Source organism: Lissotriton vulgaris, chromosome 1_1, assembly GCF_964263255.1.
Source record: "Lissotriton vulgaris chromosome 1_1, aLisVul1.2, whole genome shotgun sequence".
Lineage (NCBI taxonomy): Eukaryota > Metazoa > Chordata > Amphibia > Caudata > Salamandridae > Lissotriton > Lissotriton vulgaris.
In genome coordinates this window covers 1,006,645,710-1,006,663,897 of record NC_141685.1, presented here as the reverse complement: position 1 = coordinate 1,006,663,897, position 18,188 = coordinate 1,006,645,710, and the positions used below count along the sequence as shown (strand labels likewise).

The following is an 18,188-nucleotide window of genomic DNA, read 5'->3' as shown; positions in this document are numbered from 1 at the left end:
AGGACCTTCAGGACTGGAACGACCGCTCCATTGTAGAACAAAGGAATCATTTCCTGTATGTCGCGAATCCTTTGAGGAGGAGGGAATGCACGACATACAGTTGTGTCCAGTACAGCACCTATGAACAGGTTGCGCTGGGAGGGCACCAGGTGAGACTTGGGTACATTTATCGAAAAACCCAACCTGTACAACAACTGGGTTGTCTCCTGCAGATGATGGAGCACTCTCTCCGACGACTCCGCTTTGATCAGCCAGTCGTCCAGATACGGGAATACAGGTATCCCTGACCTTCTGAGATGTGCTGCCACCACGGTATCACCTTTGTAAAGACTCGAGGCGCAGTAGTAAGACCAAAAGGAAGGACCGCAAACTGGTAGTGCTGCGACCCAACCGTGAAACGGAGATACTTTCTGTGCGACTTCAGGATTGGGATATGAAAATACGCATCCTGCAAGTCGAGCGACACCATCCAGTCTTCTTCCAGCAGCGCTTGAAGAACCTGAGTAAGGGTGAGCATCTTGAACTTCTCCTGTCTCAGGTAAAGGTTCAAGATCCTGAGATCCAGAATCGGCCGAAGCCTGCCATCCTTCTTGGGATCAGGAAATACCGGGAGTAGCAACCCTGACCCCTCTCCTGCTCCGGAACCACCTCTATTGCACCTTTTCGAAACAGAGCCTGAACTTCCTCCTGCAGGAGAAGCAGGTGGTCCTCTGAACAAAAACCCTGGCAAGGAGGATAATTCGGGGGAAACTCCCGAAAAGGACGCGCATACCCATTCTCCACAAGATTGAGAACCCAAAGATCCGATGTTATCAATTCCCAATCTTGGAGAAAATGGGTAAGCCGGCCCCCTACTGGGCCCACATGAGCCGGAATGGCGGATCTAGGGCTGCTTTGCTGCGGAAGCAGGGGGCTGGGAAGGGGAAGAGGAGGAGGAGGAGGAAGCGTTACAGCCCCGAGCCCAGGACCTTTGCTTGCCTCTATAAGATCTATACAGCGTGTTTTGCTGCTGCTGCAGCTGCTGCTGGGTTGACTTATAGGCTCGAAAAGAAGATCTGCCAAATCCCCTTGAACGTCTACCAAAAGTGCCCCTGGACTGAAGGCCCAAAGACTTCGCAGTCGCCCTGCTGTCTTTAAAGCGTTCCAAGGCAGTGTCTGCTTTTTTTCCAAACAAACCAGACCCGTCAAATGGAAGATCCATCAATGCCGCCTGGACATCTGTTGAAAACTCACTTGACTTCAGCCATGCAGCTCTTCTTGTGGCTACGGAAGAACCAATGACCCTAGCAACAGAGTCTGCCGTGTCCAAACCACTTTGAATAACCTGCCTTGCTGCAGCTTATCAGAGATTACCTTCTGGAAGTCTTTCCTACTCTCCTCAGGCACCTTAGGCACCAACTGCTTCACAGTGTCCATAAGAGCGTGGATGTAACGCCCCATCAAGCAGGTAGCATTCGTGGATTTCAAAGTCATACTGGCAGAAGAGAAAACCTTAGCAGCCTGATCCTGCTTCCTCGACTCCTTATCCGCTGGGACCTGCGGAAAAGCACCCGTAGATCTTTTGGAACATGCAGCCTGCACCACCAAACTTTCTGGAAGAGGATGAGAGGATAAAAACTCAGGGTCTTCAGGAGCTGTCCTATATCTCCTAGCTACTGCTCTAGACACAGCAGGAGTCGAAACAGGTTTTTTCCAAATCTCCAAAATTGGATCCTTTAAGGCATCATTAAAAGGCAACAATGGTTCAGACACTGAGGAAGGAGAATGAAGGACCTCCGTGAGCAGATTAGATTTAAATTCTGCAGTTGGAAGAGCAATGTTCAACAAACCCGCAGCCTTCTTTATCACCACATGATAAGGCGTCACATCCCTTGAGGGTTCATCAGAAACCGAAGCAAGGTCCCAATCAGGTCACAGCTCCAGGCCACTAGCAACAGAAAGGTCCTCAAAAGGATCCTCAGAATCCTGCAGTTCGCCTTCCTCCAGATCCTCTTCACGATATCTTTCTTCCTCCATCAACCTCTGGGTCTCACGCCTTGATCTTTGCTTCACAATCGAAGCCAACGGATCCGCAACCGACTCCGACGGAGCCGGTGCCGGAGTCGAACCTGACGTCGGACGAAGAATAGATCCACGACGTCGATCAGGGTTCGGCTTCAAAGATGAAGGGACTGGCGTCGACGGAATCGGAGACATCGACCTCGGCGTCGAAGGCTTCGGGGTAGAAGGCCTCGCCGGATTCGGATAATGCCAATGCGGCGTCGGAGCCGGCATAAAGGGCGTAGGTGCATAGGATTGAGGAACACCCAGACCATATGCCATCGGACCCATAGGATCAGCAGGAGCCCCAGAGGGATACAGAGCCCTTGAATAAATTCCGAACATCGCATTCAGAAAATGCGAAGGATCCTGACCTGGACCTGGGAAGGCTGGATACGAACCCCTAGGCGGATCTCGAGGGCGCGGAGTCGATGTGACGTCGACCTCCTCTTCAGGCTGGTGCACCGGAGTCGACAGACCTTCGGGCAACGGAGCCTCTCCCTCTCCAAAGACCTCCTCCTCACCTTCATCCTCCCGACCTGAAGGATGGGATGGGTCCGGAGATGGAACAGCTTTCTGCTTCGGCGAACTCGGCGAATTCGCATGCGACGCCTCAGCCTCGGCATCCTGTTCCTCCGAAGCCGAAGAAACCACCTTCTCGACCAGCTTCACCTGCGACTTCGGCTTGGAACCCGACTCCTTTCTCGATCGATGTCGGGATTCATGGGTTCTCTTTTTATGCTTCTTCCTCGAAGACCTTGAAGCATGGGCTGAGGACGAATCCGATCGCGACCTCGAGCGAGACCTTGACTTCGAGCGTCGAGTCCGCGATCTCGATTTCTTCTTTTCTTTTCCTTCTTTAAACTTGGCAACCAGAAGTTTCGCTTCCCTTTCCCGGAGGGCCTTTGGTGTCATCTTCCTGCAGGATTGGCAGTCCTCGACGTCGTGGTCGGAGCTCAGACACCACAAACAGCATTCATGCGGATCTGTGATGGACATCACCTTGTTACATTCTCCGCAGGCCTTAAACCCGGTCTTCTTCGAAGACATGTCGAAAGAAAGAGAAGACAAGAGACTAGAAACAACTAGCAAGTAACAAAGTTACAGCTAAGGCTACAGACGATCCCAGAAAACCGTTAGCGTCGACGACGCAGAAAAAAGGGAACTGATGTCATCACGCCGGCGTTGGCCTGTTATAGGCGTCGGTGACGTCAGCGGAGTCGCGAGCGATGCCGTGCCTCTATGACGTCCGGGTCCACGTCGGCGCGAAGCTACAAAAGAATTTCCGAATGTTGCTGACGCAGGGGATATTCACAAGGTGAGGAATCCACACGGCAGATGTATCTAACAGAATTTAGTTGTGGGCGACAAACATCTCTGATCTGGCTTGTGAGTAGTTATGCTTTGATTGTGGTGGGTATGTACTTGAGGGGAGTGGTGGGAGGTAAGGAGTGGGGTATGTGTTGGGGTTCATTGTTTGTGTGTTGAGTTATTAGTCAGGAGAGGCAGGAACAGTACTATAGCGAGCAACCCTAGGGCAAAACATCCATCAGGTAGCATAACGTCCATGACACAGTATGGATCCCCTAGGTGACACACAGCTCTCAATATTGTCAAGGTATGTCGACGGACTTAGCAACAAAGCTGAAGAGGGGTCTGGTAACAGTACATATGCATTCTTAGGCTCGATATGGTCCTACTGTAAGGAACACACTTGCGGGGAACACACTACTTATTCCTCAGTAGGAGAGCATACACCACTGGCACACACAAGATTCACCTCTGGTTCCACGCGGGTGGCTATACTGAGAAGACTCCGCCGTTCTAGGTCTCCAGGACGTGGATAGATCCCAATGGAACATACAGGGGGTATGAGGCGGACGGAAATTACTCTGGCTAATGTGTATACAGCCCCCTCCGCCCCGGAATACAGGCCCATACACTAGAGAAGGTGGGCTCCATACTCATGGAAGCAAACTCATCCCTGCACATCAAAGGGCGGGACTTTAACAAAGTTATGGCACAAGATCTTTGGAGGCGGTGCCACCCTAGCGAGAGAGGATACTCTTACTTCTATGGAGTCGATGGTGTCTTCCCTAGACTGGACTATGTCTTTGACCCCTCGGGCGACGTTGAAGTGATGATCCAGGCAGACTATTTGGCAATGGGACTGTCTGACAACTCCCTGCTCTGGGGCTCATGTGGGAAAAGTGGGGACCACAGGATGGCAGCTAAACACACAGGATCTGAGGGATGTGAGCATGCCCGAGAAACACAAACAGACAGGGAACTTTACTTTGCCAAAAATGAGGGCTCTGTGGAATCAGCGTTGACACTTTTGGAGGCATATAAAGTGATTCTTCGGGACGGAGTACAGAATATTCTCGCAATCAGTGGTGGCTCCTCCGCTAAGGCCGAGGAACGTCGTCCCACTGCTCACGGAGTGTATTTTTTTCAGCCAGGTTGGGCTGGGCTGGCACTCCTGTAATGTCTGGGAGGAGTGGATTGCACTCCTTAAGTGCACACAACTGCTTGACTGCCCTCTCGGGCCACCTAAGCAGTCATGCGCACTTTGCATGTCCCCCACCAGGCTGCAATACACAGACTGGTGAGGAACATGCAAAGCCTCCCAGTCTCCGTCTAAGTGCCGATTGACGGCGCTCAGACCAATCACAACGCTGCAATGCAGCATTGTGAATGGGCAGGGGAGAGAGCCTATGTGCTCCCTGGTCCCACAGAGACAAAGAGGGACAACACGACGGAGAAGAGGCAGCTGCGGACTCGGCATGGAAGGAAGTATTTTTTAAATGTTCTAATATCCCCAACCCACTCCCCTCCCCCTTCTCCTGCCCTCCACTCTTGTTCCCTGCTAGTCACGACTGCTCGCAAGGAAAAAAAGGCACAAGATAAAAGTTCAGCTCCAGCTGAGACACCAGTAAGACTCAAACCAGGATAAGCTAGCCCCACAGACTCTAATGAAAACTAATGTGTTGCGAACAGAGTGTCGAGACCTAGCCCAGAGGGAGGTAAAGCAGTGTCAGTAAGCCACACACCACTGCCTCTGTGACACTGGTGATAAGGTGAGCAACAAAGAGGTAGGAGCGTGTTGACTGGGAACCATCACAGCCTCATTGGGAGTGACTTACTTGACTGATGCCCTAATGGTGGAGGCGTTTGCCCAATACTATGCAGAGTTCTATGGAGCACGTCCGCTGCCAGGCGCTGACCACATTAGGGACTTCCGCACCACAGTGACAATCCCGGTGCTCTCCACGGAGGACCACATTGACCTTGAGGGGGAATAGATCTTTCCAAGGTCCCGGCTGCCATAGTGAGGCTTAAATCAGGAAAAACAGCTGGGTCCAATGGGCTCCCAGTGGAATTCTTTAAAAGATGTGCCGGTATGCTAGGACCCCCATCTCCTTAACCTATTCCGTGAAGCGAGGGATAGGGGAGCACCACCACCTGACCTTCAATGCGTGACCATAATTGCGATACACAAGGAGGGTAAGCTTAGAACCAGCTGCGAATCTTACCACCGGATCTCGCTCTTGAATGTCAAGGCTAAAGTGTTGGCCGCTATCCTGGGAGCTAGGCTGATAAAAGTTATAGTTCCACTGATACATGGAGACCAGTCAGGCTTCATGCCAGGCAGATCCACCAGACTCAATCTTCGGAAACTGCACAACTGGCTGTCAGAGGTACGAGGCAAGGAGGTGCCCTACGTCTTTCTTTCATTGATGCGGAGAAAGCATCTGATGTCATACATTGGTCCTATTTGCAGTAAGCATTGGTGAAATCAGCTTCGGCCCCAGATATAGACAGCGGGTAGCATTTCTGTACCAAACCCTGACTGCAGCAATGAGGGTGAATGAGGTCCTCGCAACTAAGTTCGTGATTGAACGAGGGACTTGGCAGGGATGCACCCTGTCCCCTCTCCTGTTCGCTCTTACAATAGAACCATAGGCACACAGGATACACACCCACTCTGACATACCCTGCTTCCGTGCTTCAGACTCCAGTCTGATGGAGGAGAAAATCTTGCTCTATGAGGAGGACATCCTCCTCTATGTCACGGAGCCCACAGAAACAATTCTGATTATTTTCCAGAACATAGATACATTTGGTAGTTACTCAGGGTACGAGATTAACCGGGGGAATTCCGTACTATTTCAACCATAAGGTCACTCTCACCCCGTTCCCATACCAGGTAGACTGCGGGTTGAAACAACAGACTTTAAATACCTGGGCATATATGTAACGACTGACAGAGCCCTGTGTCTTGCTACCAACTTTGGAAAGGTGCGAACTAGTATTGCGGGGACGTGGCTGCCCCTGACCATTTTGGGGGGGGGCCGCCATCTTCAAGATTACACTTCCCAAGTAGAACCATAGCCTCCAAAATACATACTATGAAATCCTGGAGGAGATGTTGATCGAAATAGAGAGGGAGGTAAGGCTGCTAATGTGCAATACAAGTTACCACAGAACAGCACTGCAGAGTGAAACTCCTCTCATTGGGGGCTATCTCTACCGGATATGCGGGCTTAATATTGGGCAGCGCACCTGATACCAATCAATGATTGGGTGTTCGCACCACAACATAACTCAATGTACATGTTAGAAAGGGCCCGGCTACTACCACCTTCCCCTCTACACTACTAATATGGAGGGGGCTGATTGGACAGGCTGCTGCCGGCGATGCAGGTGACGCTGGAAGCATGCATGAACATGGGTTTGGCGTCCAGGGTAACCAAGGAAACACCACTATGGGAAGGGGGCATGGGAGAATTGGGGAAGCTGGGAGGGTTTGAAGCTTGGGATTTGATAGGCATCTCAAAGATAGGAGATATACTGGAGGATGGGGACTTAATGACCTTCCCTCTCTTAAGGGGGAATACCACCTCCCTCAGAACCAATACTTGAAGTTTGTCTACTCTGCCACGCCTGGACGTGTGAAGGGATGGACACTGTTGACATACCTGAATATGCCCCACTCAAGGGTAGGGTAGACTACTTAAATACAGTTTAAGGGGCTCCATTGGGTACACTATGACCAAGCCAGACTGCTTAGGATGGGAAAGGCAGCCTCTCGGACTGTATACAGTGCACTGGGTCTAGAGGTGACTTCATGCACACACTTTGGGGGTGCCCTGTTATATAAACCTACTAGGCCAAGGTTATATGAACTACAAGCTATCCTGGAGGCAGACATCCCAATAAACCCGAAACGTGTCCTTTTGGGGATACCGACTGAGATGGATGTCTCGAGGGCAAAACGAATATGCTACTTCCCAGTATGCTTCTGTTCTTGGCATGTAGGGCAGCTGACATTCATATCTGTGCATAGATCGCCGCCTAGTGTTGGGCCCAGATGATTGCACATTGTTGTCCTGGAAGAGTCTTTGAAGTATCACGAGATAGGTGGCTCCTCCCCTGGACTACAGTGCGCATGGGCATCCTCTCCATCCTCAGATTGTTTTTCGCCATTGTGGCAGAGATGGAGTGTAATACAGTGAGTGATGTCCATGCTACATAGTAATTCTGAATGCTACAGCTGCTACAGGCGCCGGGGAGGAGGGTGGGCGATATGAATGTCAGTAGCCCTACATGCCAAGAACAGATGCATACTGGTAAGTAGCATATTCGGCTCATGGCATGTGGGCTGCTGAATTCATATCTGTGCATAGATTATATAGCAGTCCCTCTTGTTAGCGGCGGCTGCCCATGCAAGCTGCAGCAGTCTGAAAAAGAGTTTTGAGAACAGCCTGTCCTACAGCTGCCTGCTGTCTTGAATGTACATCTACGCAGTAGTGTTTCGTAAATGTATGTGTAGTGGACCATGTGGCTGCTTTCCATATCTCTTCTAAAGGAATATTCCCCAGGAAAGCCATGGATGCTCCTAGCTTACGTGTGGAGTGTGCTCTTGGAGGAATGGTTAGTGTGCGTTTAGCCTTTGCGTAGCAAATCTGTGTACACTTAACGATCCATCTGGCTATTCCTGCTTTGGAAATGGGGTTGCCTTTGTGCTGTTGAGAAAAGGCAACAAACAGTTGTTTTGTTTTCCTGAAATCCTTTGTTCTGTCTATATAGTACATAAGAGCTCTCTTGACGTCTAATGTGTGTAGAGATCTCTCTGCGACATTTTCCGGATTAGGATAGAAAACAGGCAGTTCTATGGTTTGGTTCATGTGGAACTGCAAAATCACCTTAGGCATGAATGTAGGGTTGGTGCGTAGTACAACTCTATTTGCGTGGACCTGTATGAATGGCTCTTGAATGGTTAGTGCCTGGAGTTCACTAACTCTTCTTAGTGAGGTAATGGCTACTTGGAAAGCAACTTTCCAGGTCAGAAATTGAATCTCACAAGAGTGTAGAGGTTAAAAAGGTGGACCCATCAGTCTGGTGAGGACCACACTCAGGTTCCAGACTGGTGAAGGTGGGTGTCTGGGAGGGATCACTCTTTTGAGTCCCTCCAGAAAAGCTTTAATGGCAGGCACTCTGAATAGTGAGAGGTGCTGCCTGTTCTGAAGTTAAGCTGCTATTGTGAATAAATGTATACGAATGGAACTGTACGCCAGATTACATCTGTATAAGTAATTGTAAATTGTTGTGTCTTGTAAAGCGCACTGCTACCCGGAGGCCTCGTAGCGCTATAGACCGCTGGGGAACCCGTCCTGGCTTTCCCTGTGAGATAGTCCCTCCTGGGGGTCTCCAAGGTGAAACCAGGCATCCCCGGCGTTTGTGTGGGGCCGTTGTGGAGATGAGGCAAGCTAATGCCCAGAGTTGCCGAGTGTGCTCCCTGGTCGGAGTAGGCACCGATGCGAGAATTATCAGTCCGCTGATCCTGGTCCAAGACCCTGCCGCGTCGGGAATCGAACCCTGGTCCCGGGCCGTTCTCTGCACTCGGGTCTGCCGCCTCTAACCAGTGAGCCACACCTCTCCACTTGCAACAAATAACAGATAATGTTATGAATAGATGCATCTAGTGGGTTAATGTCATTATTGTTACAATATATGACAAACCTTTTCCGTTTAGCCGCATAACATGCTCTGGTTGTGGGTCTTCTTGCCTCCTTGATGATGTTCATACATTCTGGTGGCAAGTTGAGGAAGCCAAATTCTAAGACTTCGGGAGCCAGATCGCCAGGTTGAGATGTTGCGGGTCTGGGTGCTGAATTTCGCCATGGCTCTGCGTTAAACGTCTGGGCGTTAGCCGCAGGCTTTAATGCGGTACCACGGAAAGTTCTACTAGCGTGGTGTACCATGGCTGGCGTGCCCACGTTGGAGCAACCAGGATGAGTGTCATCGAGTGTTGCTTCAGCTTGCGTGCTACCAGCGGTATTAGAGGTGCTGGGGGAAAAGCGTACGCAAACCTGCCTGACCAGTTCATCCATATCGCATTGTCCTGTGATTGCAGATGTGGGAACCTGGCGGCGAAGCTTTGGCATTTTGCGCTTTCCCTTGTGGCGAATAGGTCTATCTCTGGATGACCCCACTGCTGGAAGTACGGTTGGAGTACTGATGGATGTATCTCCCACTCGTGCATCTGATGGCTGTGTCTGCTGAGCAGATCCGTCATCTGGTTGCCCGGGAGGTGTTCCGCCATGAGGAAGATGTTCCTCTGAATGGCCCACTTCCACATGCTCTGAGCCAGATGAGACAACTGTGGATAGTGTGTTCCTCCCTGCTTCTGTTTGTAGTACATGGCAGTCATGCTGTCCGTCTGGATCAACACGACCTTGTTGCACAAGTGTACTTTGAAAGCTTTCATTGCCATGAAGATTGCCATCAATTCCGGAAGGTTGATGTGCATCTTCTTTTGCTGTGCTGTCCATAGTCCCTGCACTGTGTAGTGGAGTACATGAGCTCCCCATCCCTGGAGAGATGCGTCCGTTGTCAGTATAATCTGTGGCATAGGCTCCTGGAACGGTCGGCCATTGCAAAGGTTTTGTGGGTTCCACCAATGCAGAGAGTTGTATGCCCGACCGCTCACCAACACTAGGTCTTTCAATTGTCCTTGAGCCTGATTCCACTGACGTGCCAAGCACTCTTGAAGCAGACGCATATGTAGTCTTGCGTGCGGGACTATGAAGATGCAGGAGGCCATCATGCCTATCAACCGCATGAACACTTTTGCTGGAAGCGAGTGTTGGGGTCTGAATTTTTGTATCAGCAATTGCATGCTGTTTATCCTCACTGAATTTGGCTGAGCTTTGGCTGCCAGTGTGTTTATTGTCGCGCCCAGGTACTGTCGCACGTGGGCGGGCTGAAGATGTGACTTTGGATAATTCCGCGATAATCCCAGATTGTGAAGAAGATGAATGGTGTGGGACATGTGGCTGGCACACTGCTGGGCCATCTTTGCTTGAATAAGCCAGTCGTCCAGATAAGGGTAGACATGTATGTGCTGTCTCCTTAGGTGTGCTGCTACTGTCGCCAGGCACTTTGTGAACACCCTGGGTGCCGTTGTTACTCCGAAAGGGAGGACTTTGAACTGATAATGTTGATCTTGAATAGTGAACCTGAGATACTGTCTGTGTGATGGGTGTATGGGTATATGGAAATACGCATCTTTTAGATCTGGTGTTGCGAGGAAGTCTCCCTGACTTCCTAACGGTAGAACCTGCTGTAAGGTGAGCATATGAAAATGCGAATGTATCTGTTTAGAGGACGGAGGTCCAGTATGGGTCTTAGAGACCCGTCCTTTTTGGGTATTAAGAAATACAGAGAATACACCCCTGAGCCTTGGTCTTGTACAGGCACGAGCTATATGGCTCCTTTTTGCAGCATGCTGACGACCTCCTGCTGCAATAAGTGTAAGTGCTCTGCGGACATAGGACGGTGTCTTGGTGGTATGTTGGGTAGAGTGGATGTCAGCTCTAGACAGTACCCGTACTGGACAATGTCTCACACCCACCAGTCTGTGGTGATGGATTTCCAGATCGGCAGGAACTGTTGCAGTCTCCCCCCGACAGGTGTTATATGGTCGGGGGGCAGTGAAAGGGCGTCACTGTTTGTTATTGGCAGAGGATCTGGAATTGTTGTTTCCTCTTCCTCTGCCCTTGATGTTGTTTCCACGATATCCACCCCTGTTGTTTTTATTGTAGGTGGATTGTGTACCTCCTTTATTATACTCTGTCTGCTGTGTGGTTTGGCCTCTTGAAGGTCCTCTAGTATTGGAGCGACGGAAAGAGCCACCCCGAAACTGCTGTGACTGCAGAGACCCCATAGACTTCGCAGTCTCGGTGTCTTTTTTAATTTTTTCAAGGGTGGTGTCAACCTCAGGTCCAAATAAGTAGTCCGGGTTAACTGGCTGATTGAGGATAGTAGTTTGTATTTCTGGTTTGAATCCCGAGATTCTTAACCAGGCATGTCTTCTTAACATGACGCTAGTGTTAACGGCCCTGGCTGCAGTGTCAGCTGCGTCTAGCGCGCACTTGATGGAAGCATTGGTTATAAGCTTTCCTTCTTGGATTAGTACCTCCGCTTCCTCCTTGTACTGATCTGGTAGGTGTTGCAACAGTGTCTCAAGGGTATCATAATGGGACCGGTCATAGCTGGCTAAGAGTGCCTGAGTGTTGGCAATGCGCCAGATGTTAGCTGCCTGCGCGGTCACCCTTTTTCCTGAAGTTTCTAGCACTTTTGACTCCTTGTCAGGAGGGGGAGCATCACCTGTAGTCTGTGAGTTTGCTCTCTTACGTGCATTAGAAACAACTAATGAGTCCAATGGCAACTGTCCTCTTATATAAGTAGGGTCCACAGGTGCAGGTCTATATTTCTTTTCAATTCTTGGGTTTAATACCCTTGCCCTGGTGGTTTCTTTAAAAATGTCACCAGCATGCTTAACCCCTTCCATGCTCATGACGAGCTCCCAGTCCCATTGACACTTCTTTAATGGCTCCGATACCCTTTTTTGGCTTCGTTGTGATCCGGGGGCAGGCACTTGTTGCACACCGGGTGGACATCGATGTGCGGGTATTTTGCATTGCAAAGTGGACACCTCTTGAAAGGGCTCCTTTCCATCGTAGATCGGGTCGAGTGTGGAAAGAAACCGTCTGATTCCTCTATGTCCCTTCGAAGCAAGTTATCGGTACCGAACGAAACTATACCGACGCTGTTGAAAGCCTTTTGGCTTTGTAGAAAGTTTTCCTAACTTGAGCTAAGATAGTAACATCCGAACCCAATGGCGGAAAAAACAATCTGAGGATGGAGAGGATGCCCATGCGCACTGTAGTCCAGGGGAGGAGCCACCTATCTCGTGATACTTCAAAGACTCTTCCGGGACAACAATGTGCAATCATCCGGACCCAACGCTAGGCGGCGATCTGTGCACTGATATGAATTCAGCAGCCCACATGCCTCGAACCTACTTTTTTGTAATCTGGGGTTGGTTGTGGCAAAGAGATGTGGCTAAACACTGGGGAACACCAGAGGTCCCAGCATTGCATGAATGGCAGACAGACATGTACATGGTCGCGGAGAGAGTTACACATAAGAGTAGGGGGCGTCCCTGCAAGTTTGAAAAGACATAGGGGACTTGGCTACGATATTATGATCTGGCGCCTGAGGAGGATGAAGTTGCAAGCCTGGGGCAAGTGGCCCAGAATGCTGTGTAGGCGTTTCCATTCAAACAAGGTGTCCCTAACAATGCACTGTGTGGTGGACTGTCTCTTTCGCCACGGAACACTCTGTCTCATCGACACCGGTGGTGCGGATGTCTCAAGAGACCAACCCTAAACCTCTGTGCCTGCTTTGTACTCAGTTGTCTTTAACCCCTTCGCTGCTCATGACAGTACACTGGTTGTGTGCTTATGACGAGCTGAGCTCGTCATGAACAATGGGGATCATGCATATGCAGCACAGGAGGGGAAAACCTCTAGCAGCCAAGGTCTTAAAAACTAAATAAAGATATTTAATTTAAAAAAAATAAAAATATAAAATGGGTGGAGAAAGCAGTGTTCATACGCAATGTGGGTTTCAGGAGATATGGCCTTGAGTCCGCATCACATGCGTAGGGCTGATGGATGGAATTTGAAGGTAAACAACTAATAGAGTTCTGGGCCCGGAGCTGGACAGTGAGGGATGTGAATCTACTCCAGTACAGGCTGCAAACTTGAAAGATGAAAAATATGTACTATCTTTCTGCTGGGCCACTCTAACAAACTGACTATACTAAAGAATCTGAATGCTTCAGAGTTATTTCAAGGTTCCTCTACTAGGTGGTGGTGAGTGTGGGACTCAATATTTTTTTAATATGGCACCTGCCGCAGGGGATCTGTAAAGGTTGACTGGAGTTGTGGCTCTAGACTTTGTGGGGTTCTGGGCACTTCTATTTTTCTTTACAGAACAATTGTTGTGTGAAATAATGTACTTGCCAGAAGGGCACTTCTATTTTCAAAGTGAGTACTGGCTGGACATTCCAGTTAATGAAAGTGATCTAAAGTATTACACTATTTCTAACCCAACACCACCTTTAAGAGGTAGGCCGGTTATTAGTAATTGGCAACGGTGTAGAGCACAATAGCTATTAGTGTGGCATTTGAACAGGATATGAATTTCAAAATGTTTCTGTTGTAGACCAGTATCTGATTTGGTGTGTGTGGTCAACAGGCTAGGTATGTCAGTTTTTGTTGATGGATGATGGGCTGTAAGAATTGCTTTCAGGATTCTTAGTGGGTATAGGTGCTTATTGCCAGACATCTGTATATATGGGGCAATTAGCTGATGTTGGAAGTGGAGTTGGCTGCCTGTGTTGGGAGAAAGTTCAAAGCTCTCTCAATGAATATGGAGAATATGACTGAGCCTACTGCTGGCTGCTGATGCACTAGCTAGTGAGCAGTGTTTTTTAAAGTGATTAGACAGTCTAGTAATTTCACCCTATTAAGTGTTGATTTGTATCTATATTGCATATGATTTATCTACACATAGGGCAGCTAAGAAAAATGTTAGAGAAAGGTGTCTTACTCAGGCGTCTCTCAACACTCCACCCACTGCCCTACCCCGAAGGCCACTCTCCGTGACTAGCACCATCTTAGGAGGTTTGTTGAAGGTGAGTTGATAGGGATGTGTAATTTAACAGTACATGTGGAACCTTCCTCCTTATTTTCACATGAGCCAGCAGCAGTATAGTGGGTGAGTAGACTGGTGTAAGATAGATAATGAGGATAGTGCTTCTGTGTGATTTGGGGGATAAAAGTTAAATACACCCCATGTGTTTTTGAGAAACTGTATGCATACAGGTATAAACAGATTCCCAAGTTTCCTGGACACATGACTAATTGGGGTTTTGTTAGATGGTAGCCTACCAGCTATTCCAGCCCACAGTCTCAAACTATAGAGACTCATTAGTGGGTGATCATGCTAATCACCGTTTGTCTATACATGCCGTTGACAGTTTATCTGCAAAGAGGAGTGCATAATATATAGCCTGGTTCATCATATTAATAGCAGCAGATATGGGATCAAAAAGCATAACAAAAATTATACTGATTAAAAATACATATAAAGTCATCGCTGCCTTGTGTCAGTCAAAAAAGGCTGAGGTTAGACAGAATTGAAAAGCTGCCTTTTAAATATTTAGGTACAAAAGGGGAAGCTTGTTTCCGGTCCAGGGAAGGCATGGCTTGGCAGTTCGGGCTGGACTGTTCCCATGAGGCACAGGGTCAGACTGATTTGCATAAGGCCATGTCTGAACTGGGGTGGCAGAGTGGGCTAAATAACGGTGATGGATTAAACCCAGATCTGTTGACTGGGTGTGAGTGTTTGATTGGTTCAGATTCTCCGTCCATCACCACCCCCTTTTGTACCTCTTTTAAATATGGCAACTGTTCAGTAACCATAAATTCGCGCTTTCATGCAGCCCATGAAGTTTAGCTGGACTAGCATGAAAAAAAATCTGAATTCTCACAAGCAGGTGATTGGATATGAAATGGTTTCTCATCTGTAGGAATAGGTTTGCAGCTTGAAGAATTTTCTAAATTCAAAAAGCTGTGGAAACATGGAAACTTCTGGGGAGATCGCATGATGTCAGGAAGAGGCTTGATTGGACACCAAATGATGGGACAGTAGACGCCCAACAACAACAGGGAAAAAAAAGCATTTACAATGCAATAGGTCTCGCATTTACGCAAGTTCAAGCTATTGGCACTCTAAATGATAATGCGTTTTTTTAATGTTTCAAAAACCAAAACATAAATAAAAGGCATTGTCATTTACAATGCCAATAGCTCAAACTCGCGGACATGCGAGACTTGTTGCATTGCAAATGCTTGTTTGTGTTAGCACTTCGAATTCACTACTTTGGCATAAAGCACATTGCAAAAAAGAAACAAATATGTGGGTAGTCAGTCAAGAGACATGAAAGTGTCTTACTCTATCAAGCTCTGCATGTATGCATGGTATACCTCTTTGAGGTTGTTGTTAGACTAATCAGGACCAATTGTGTAGCACTCAATTCAAATTGAATCATGTTTTAAACTTAACTGGTGTTCTTTAATACACAAATAGGACAAAGATTTGAGTTAAAACTTGCAGGCAGCAGGTTTCAGTAGCGCGATATTTGACCAGTGTGCGACTGTCTGCGGGCTGCACAAGAATCTCTGCCACAGGAGCATTCCCCCACAGAGCTATATCATTGGCGAATTAATCAGACTTGTAGGTCATCTAAGGTGCTCGGCGACAGGCTCATTTAACAACTATGCTATTTTATGATGGTTCAAGGCTGTGACTAGCTGGTTGCACATGGGTCTGTCTGGCATGTGATTTGACAACCTGAGCTCTCCTCTCACCGGCATTTTATCCTGAGGCTTGTTTGGTGCAATGGATCTCTGAGGTAAAATGTAAATGTAGAAGTCTGACGCCTTGAAGCTGGGGTGTTTGCAACCAGCAAGTCAACCAGAGCAGGCTTCCTACCGCATTTCTTTCTGGAGCAGAATTTGTAAAGCATAAAATGCATGTTTTCTGGGAGAGCATTGTCCGACTCATAATGACTTCATGCTTCTTTGTCATTCTGCAGTTCTTAACTCCGCCCACTGGCTGCTGCGCTACCGCCCCGGTGTGTGGGTTTACGGAGTAACATTTTCCCGTTTCCTGCACCTAAAAGGCAAATACACCAAAACGGTGGCATACGAACTTTAGCCTGCAACATGACATACTTCTCTCAAAAGTGCTGTTCTGAAGACATCACAAGATATATTGCAGCTTTATGTGTTGCCTAGGGTGTTCAAAGTTCCAGGCCCAACTGACTGGCAGCTGTGGAAAACAAGCGCTCACCAGTCAGCCACTGTTTATTTTTGCATTGCGCTTTCACTTTAAAGTGAAAGCCTAATTCAAAAATAAACACGCTGCACCCTGTCTCCTTTGAGACGGCCCATCCAGACTGGATCTCACGGCTTGTTTATACAACACGCCTCTTTGCAATAAGAAACTGCTTCACAAGAGTCATGAAGCAGGCGATCCAGTCCGGATGGGCCGGACCAAAAGGCGAAAGGGAGGCAACGCTAACAGCTCATTTCCAATGGCAGTCCACCGTTTAGCATAAAAGGTGACGCCAGCCAAAGTAAATGAGGGGCGGGGCTTAAATCCTCTTCTGAAATGTCATTACAAGAGTTCTCGCACAGCGAGCTACGCCATGCGCTGCAACGCTAAATGCGAGACCTAAAAAACAATTAGAAAAAATACTGCTACAATGGAGCATTCCAGACCCAACCACTTGATGGCAGAATAATGCATATAAATCCAGAAAAGATTTACGCTGCTAAAGTGGTAGATTCTTACCCTCTCTGTGCAGCTGGGGGAGGGATATCTTGGATATAAACATGTTCCTCAGCTCTAGTCAGTTAATAGGTTGTCTAACTTCTTAATCAACTGATGGCATGCCACTATTTGCTATTTTACTGCAAATGTAGTCTGACTGGTGTAACAGTAGTTTCACGTGACATATAAAAACGGATTGTTTCCCTATGGGCACAACCACCCAATCCCAAGTGTTTGCTTTACCTGGATGTACCCTTGCTGGTCTATGAGCAGATTTTCTGGCTTCAGGTCCCGGTATATGAGGTCCAGGGAGTGCAGGTACTCAAAGGTAAGAACGATCTGTGCACCATAGAATCGAGCATGAGGCTCACTAAAAAAAACAGAAACAATTAAGTCACATATTAGAAAAGAAAATACTTGTTTGAGGGTACTCTCCTTCTTCTGAGCAATAACATGTAGCAAATACAGCAAACTGCTACCCTTGTCACTTCACCAAACACACATCACAGGTCAAAATGAACTTCATCCATTAAACTTGTCCTCAATAAATTTCGCTGGCAAAAGGCACTTTAGTTAGTACGAAGAGGAGCACCAGAAACTTTATGCACAGTGCTTTTTAAGTCAAATATTTGAGAGCTAGCTGTAGTTGTAGACAAACATTCAGAATGTGAATCCATCTCTTATCCACGGGCGGGTTCACCGTCTCACACTGGGCTTGAGAAAAATGCACTGGACATAGATGCAGTAAAAAGGAGCATGGTCACAAGCAGGAAATAGATCATAGAAATGGACAACCATTTGGACACAGGCATAAAAGTAAACATTACCGGCCAGTAGCATCCATTTTCTATCATAAATATCTCCATTAAATTTATAAATGATCAGAATCTCAGTGTAAGGGTGGCACCCAAGCAGTGAAAAACAATAAAGCAAAAGGCAACCTTTTCTTTCCATTTTTCTTATCTTATTTATGTAGCAAATCCTGGTATATATATATATATATATGGGGGGGGGGGTCTATGTGTATGTATGAAAATAAGTTACTTACCTATATCAGTAGTTCTCCAGTATTGGAATCTTTCATAGATTCACATGCTTGAATGATTCCCAGTGGTAGAGATGGGAGGACCTGGTATCTTAGAAAAGCAATGTTGTAAAAATCCTAGAACATGATCTCGGGCTGCCAAACAACACAAGGTGTGTTGTTTGGCAGCCCGAGAAGAAGAGGCAGAGAGCTTCGAAACACGTCGGCGAAAAATATGCTAATGGGGCATTTTGGTGAAGCTGCATGAAAACGCTGGAGTGCGTGGATGCAGTTGTGTGCCTTCTCACTGCTTTGGGGATTTTTGGTGAACAATATATATATATATATATATATATATATATATATA

General features: G+C 47.8%; 1 protein-coding gene across 4 annotated transcripts in view; it reads right to left on the bottom strand.

Annotated features, from left to right (window-relative positions):
* Nucleotides 1–18,188, bottom strand: part of LOC147748392 (cAMP-dependent protein kinase catalytic subunit alpha) — a 1,196,191-nt gene that overhangs the window by 187,875 nt on the left and 990,128 nt on the right. For all 4 annotated transcript variants that reach the window (XM_086961155.1, XM_086961164.1, XM_086961147.1 and 1 more), the window contains one exon: nt 17,041–17,167. In XM_086961155.1, the coding sequence (XP_086817281.1) occupies nt 17,041–17,167 (127 nt within the window). The remainder of the gene's footprint in view (nt 1–17,040; nt 17,168–18,188) is intronic.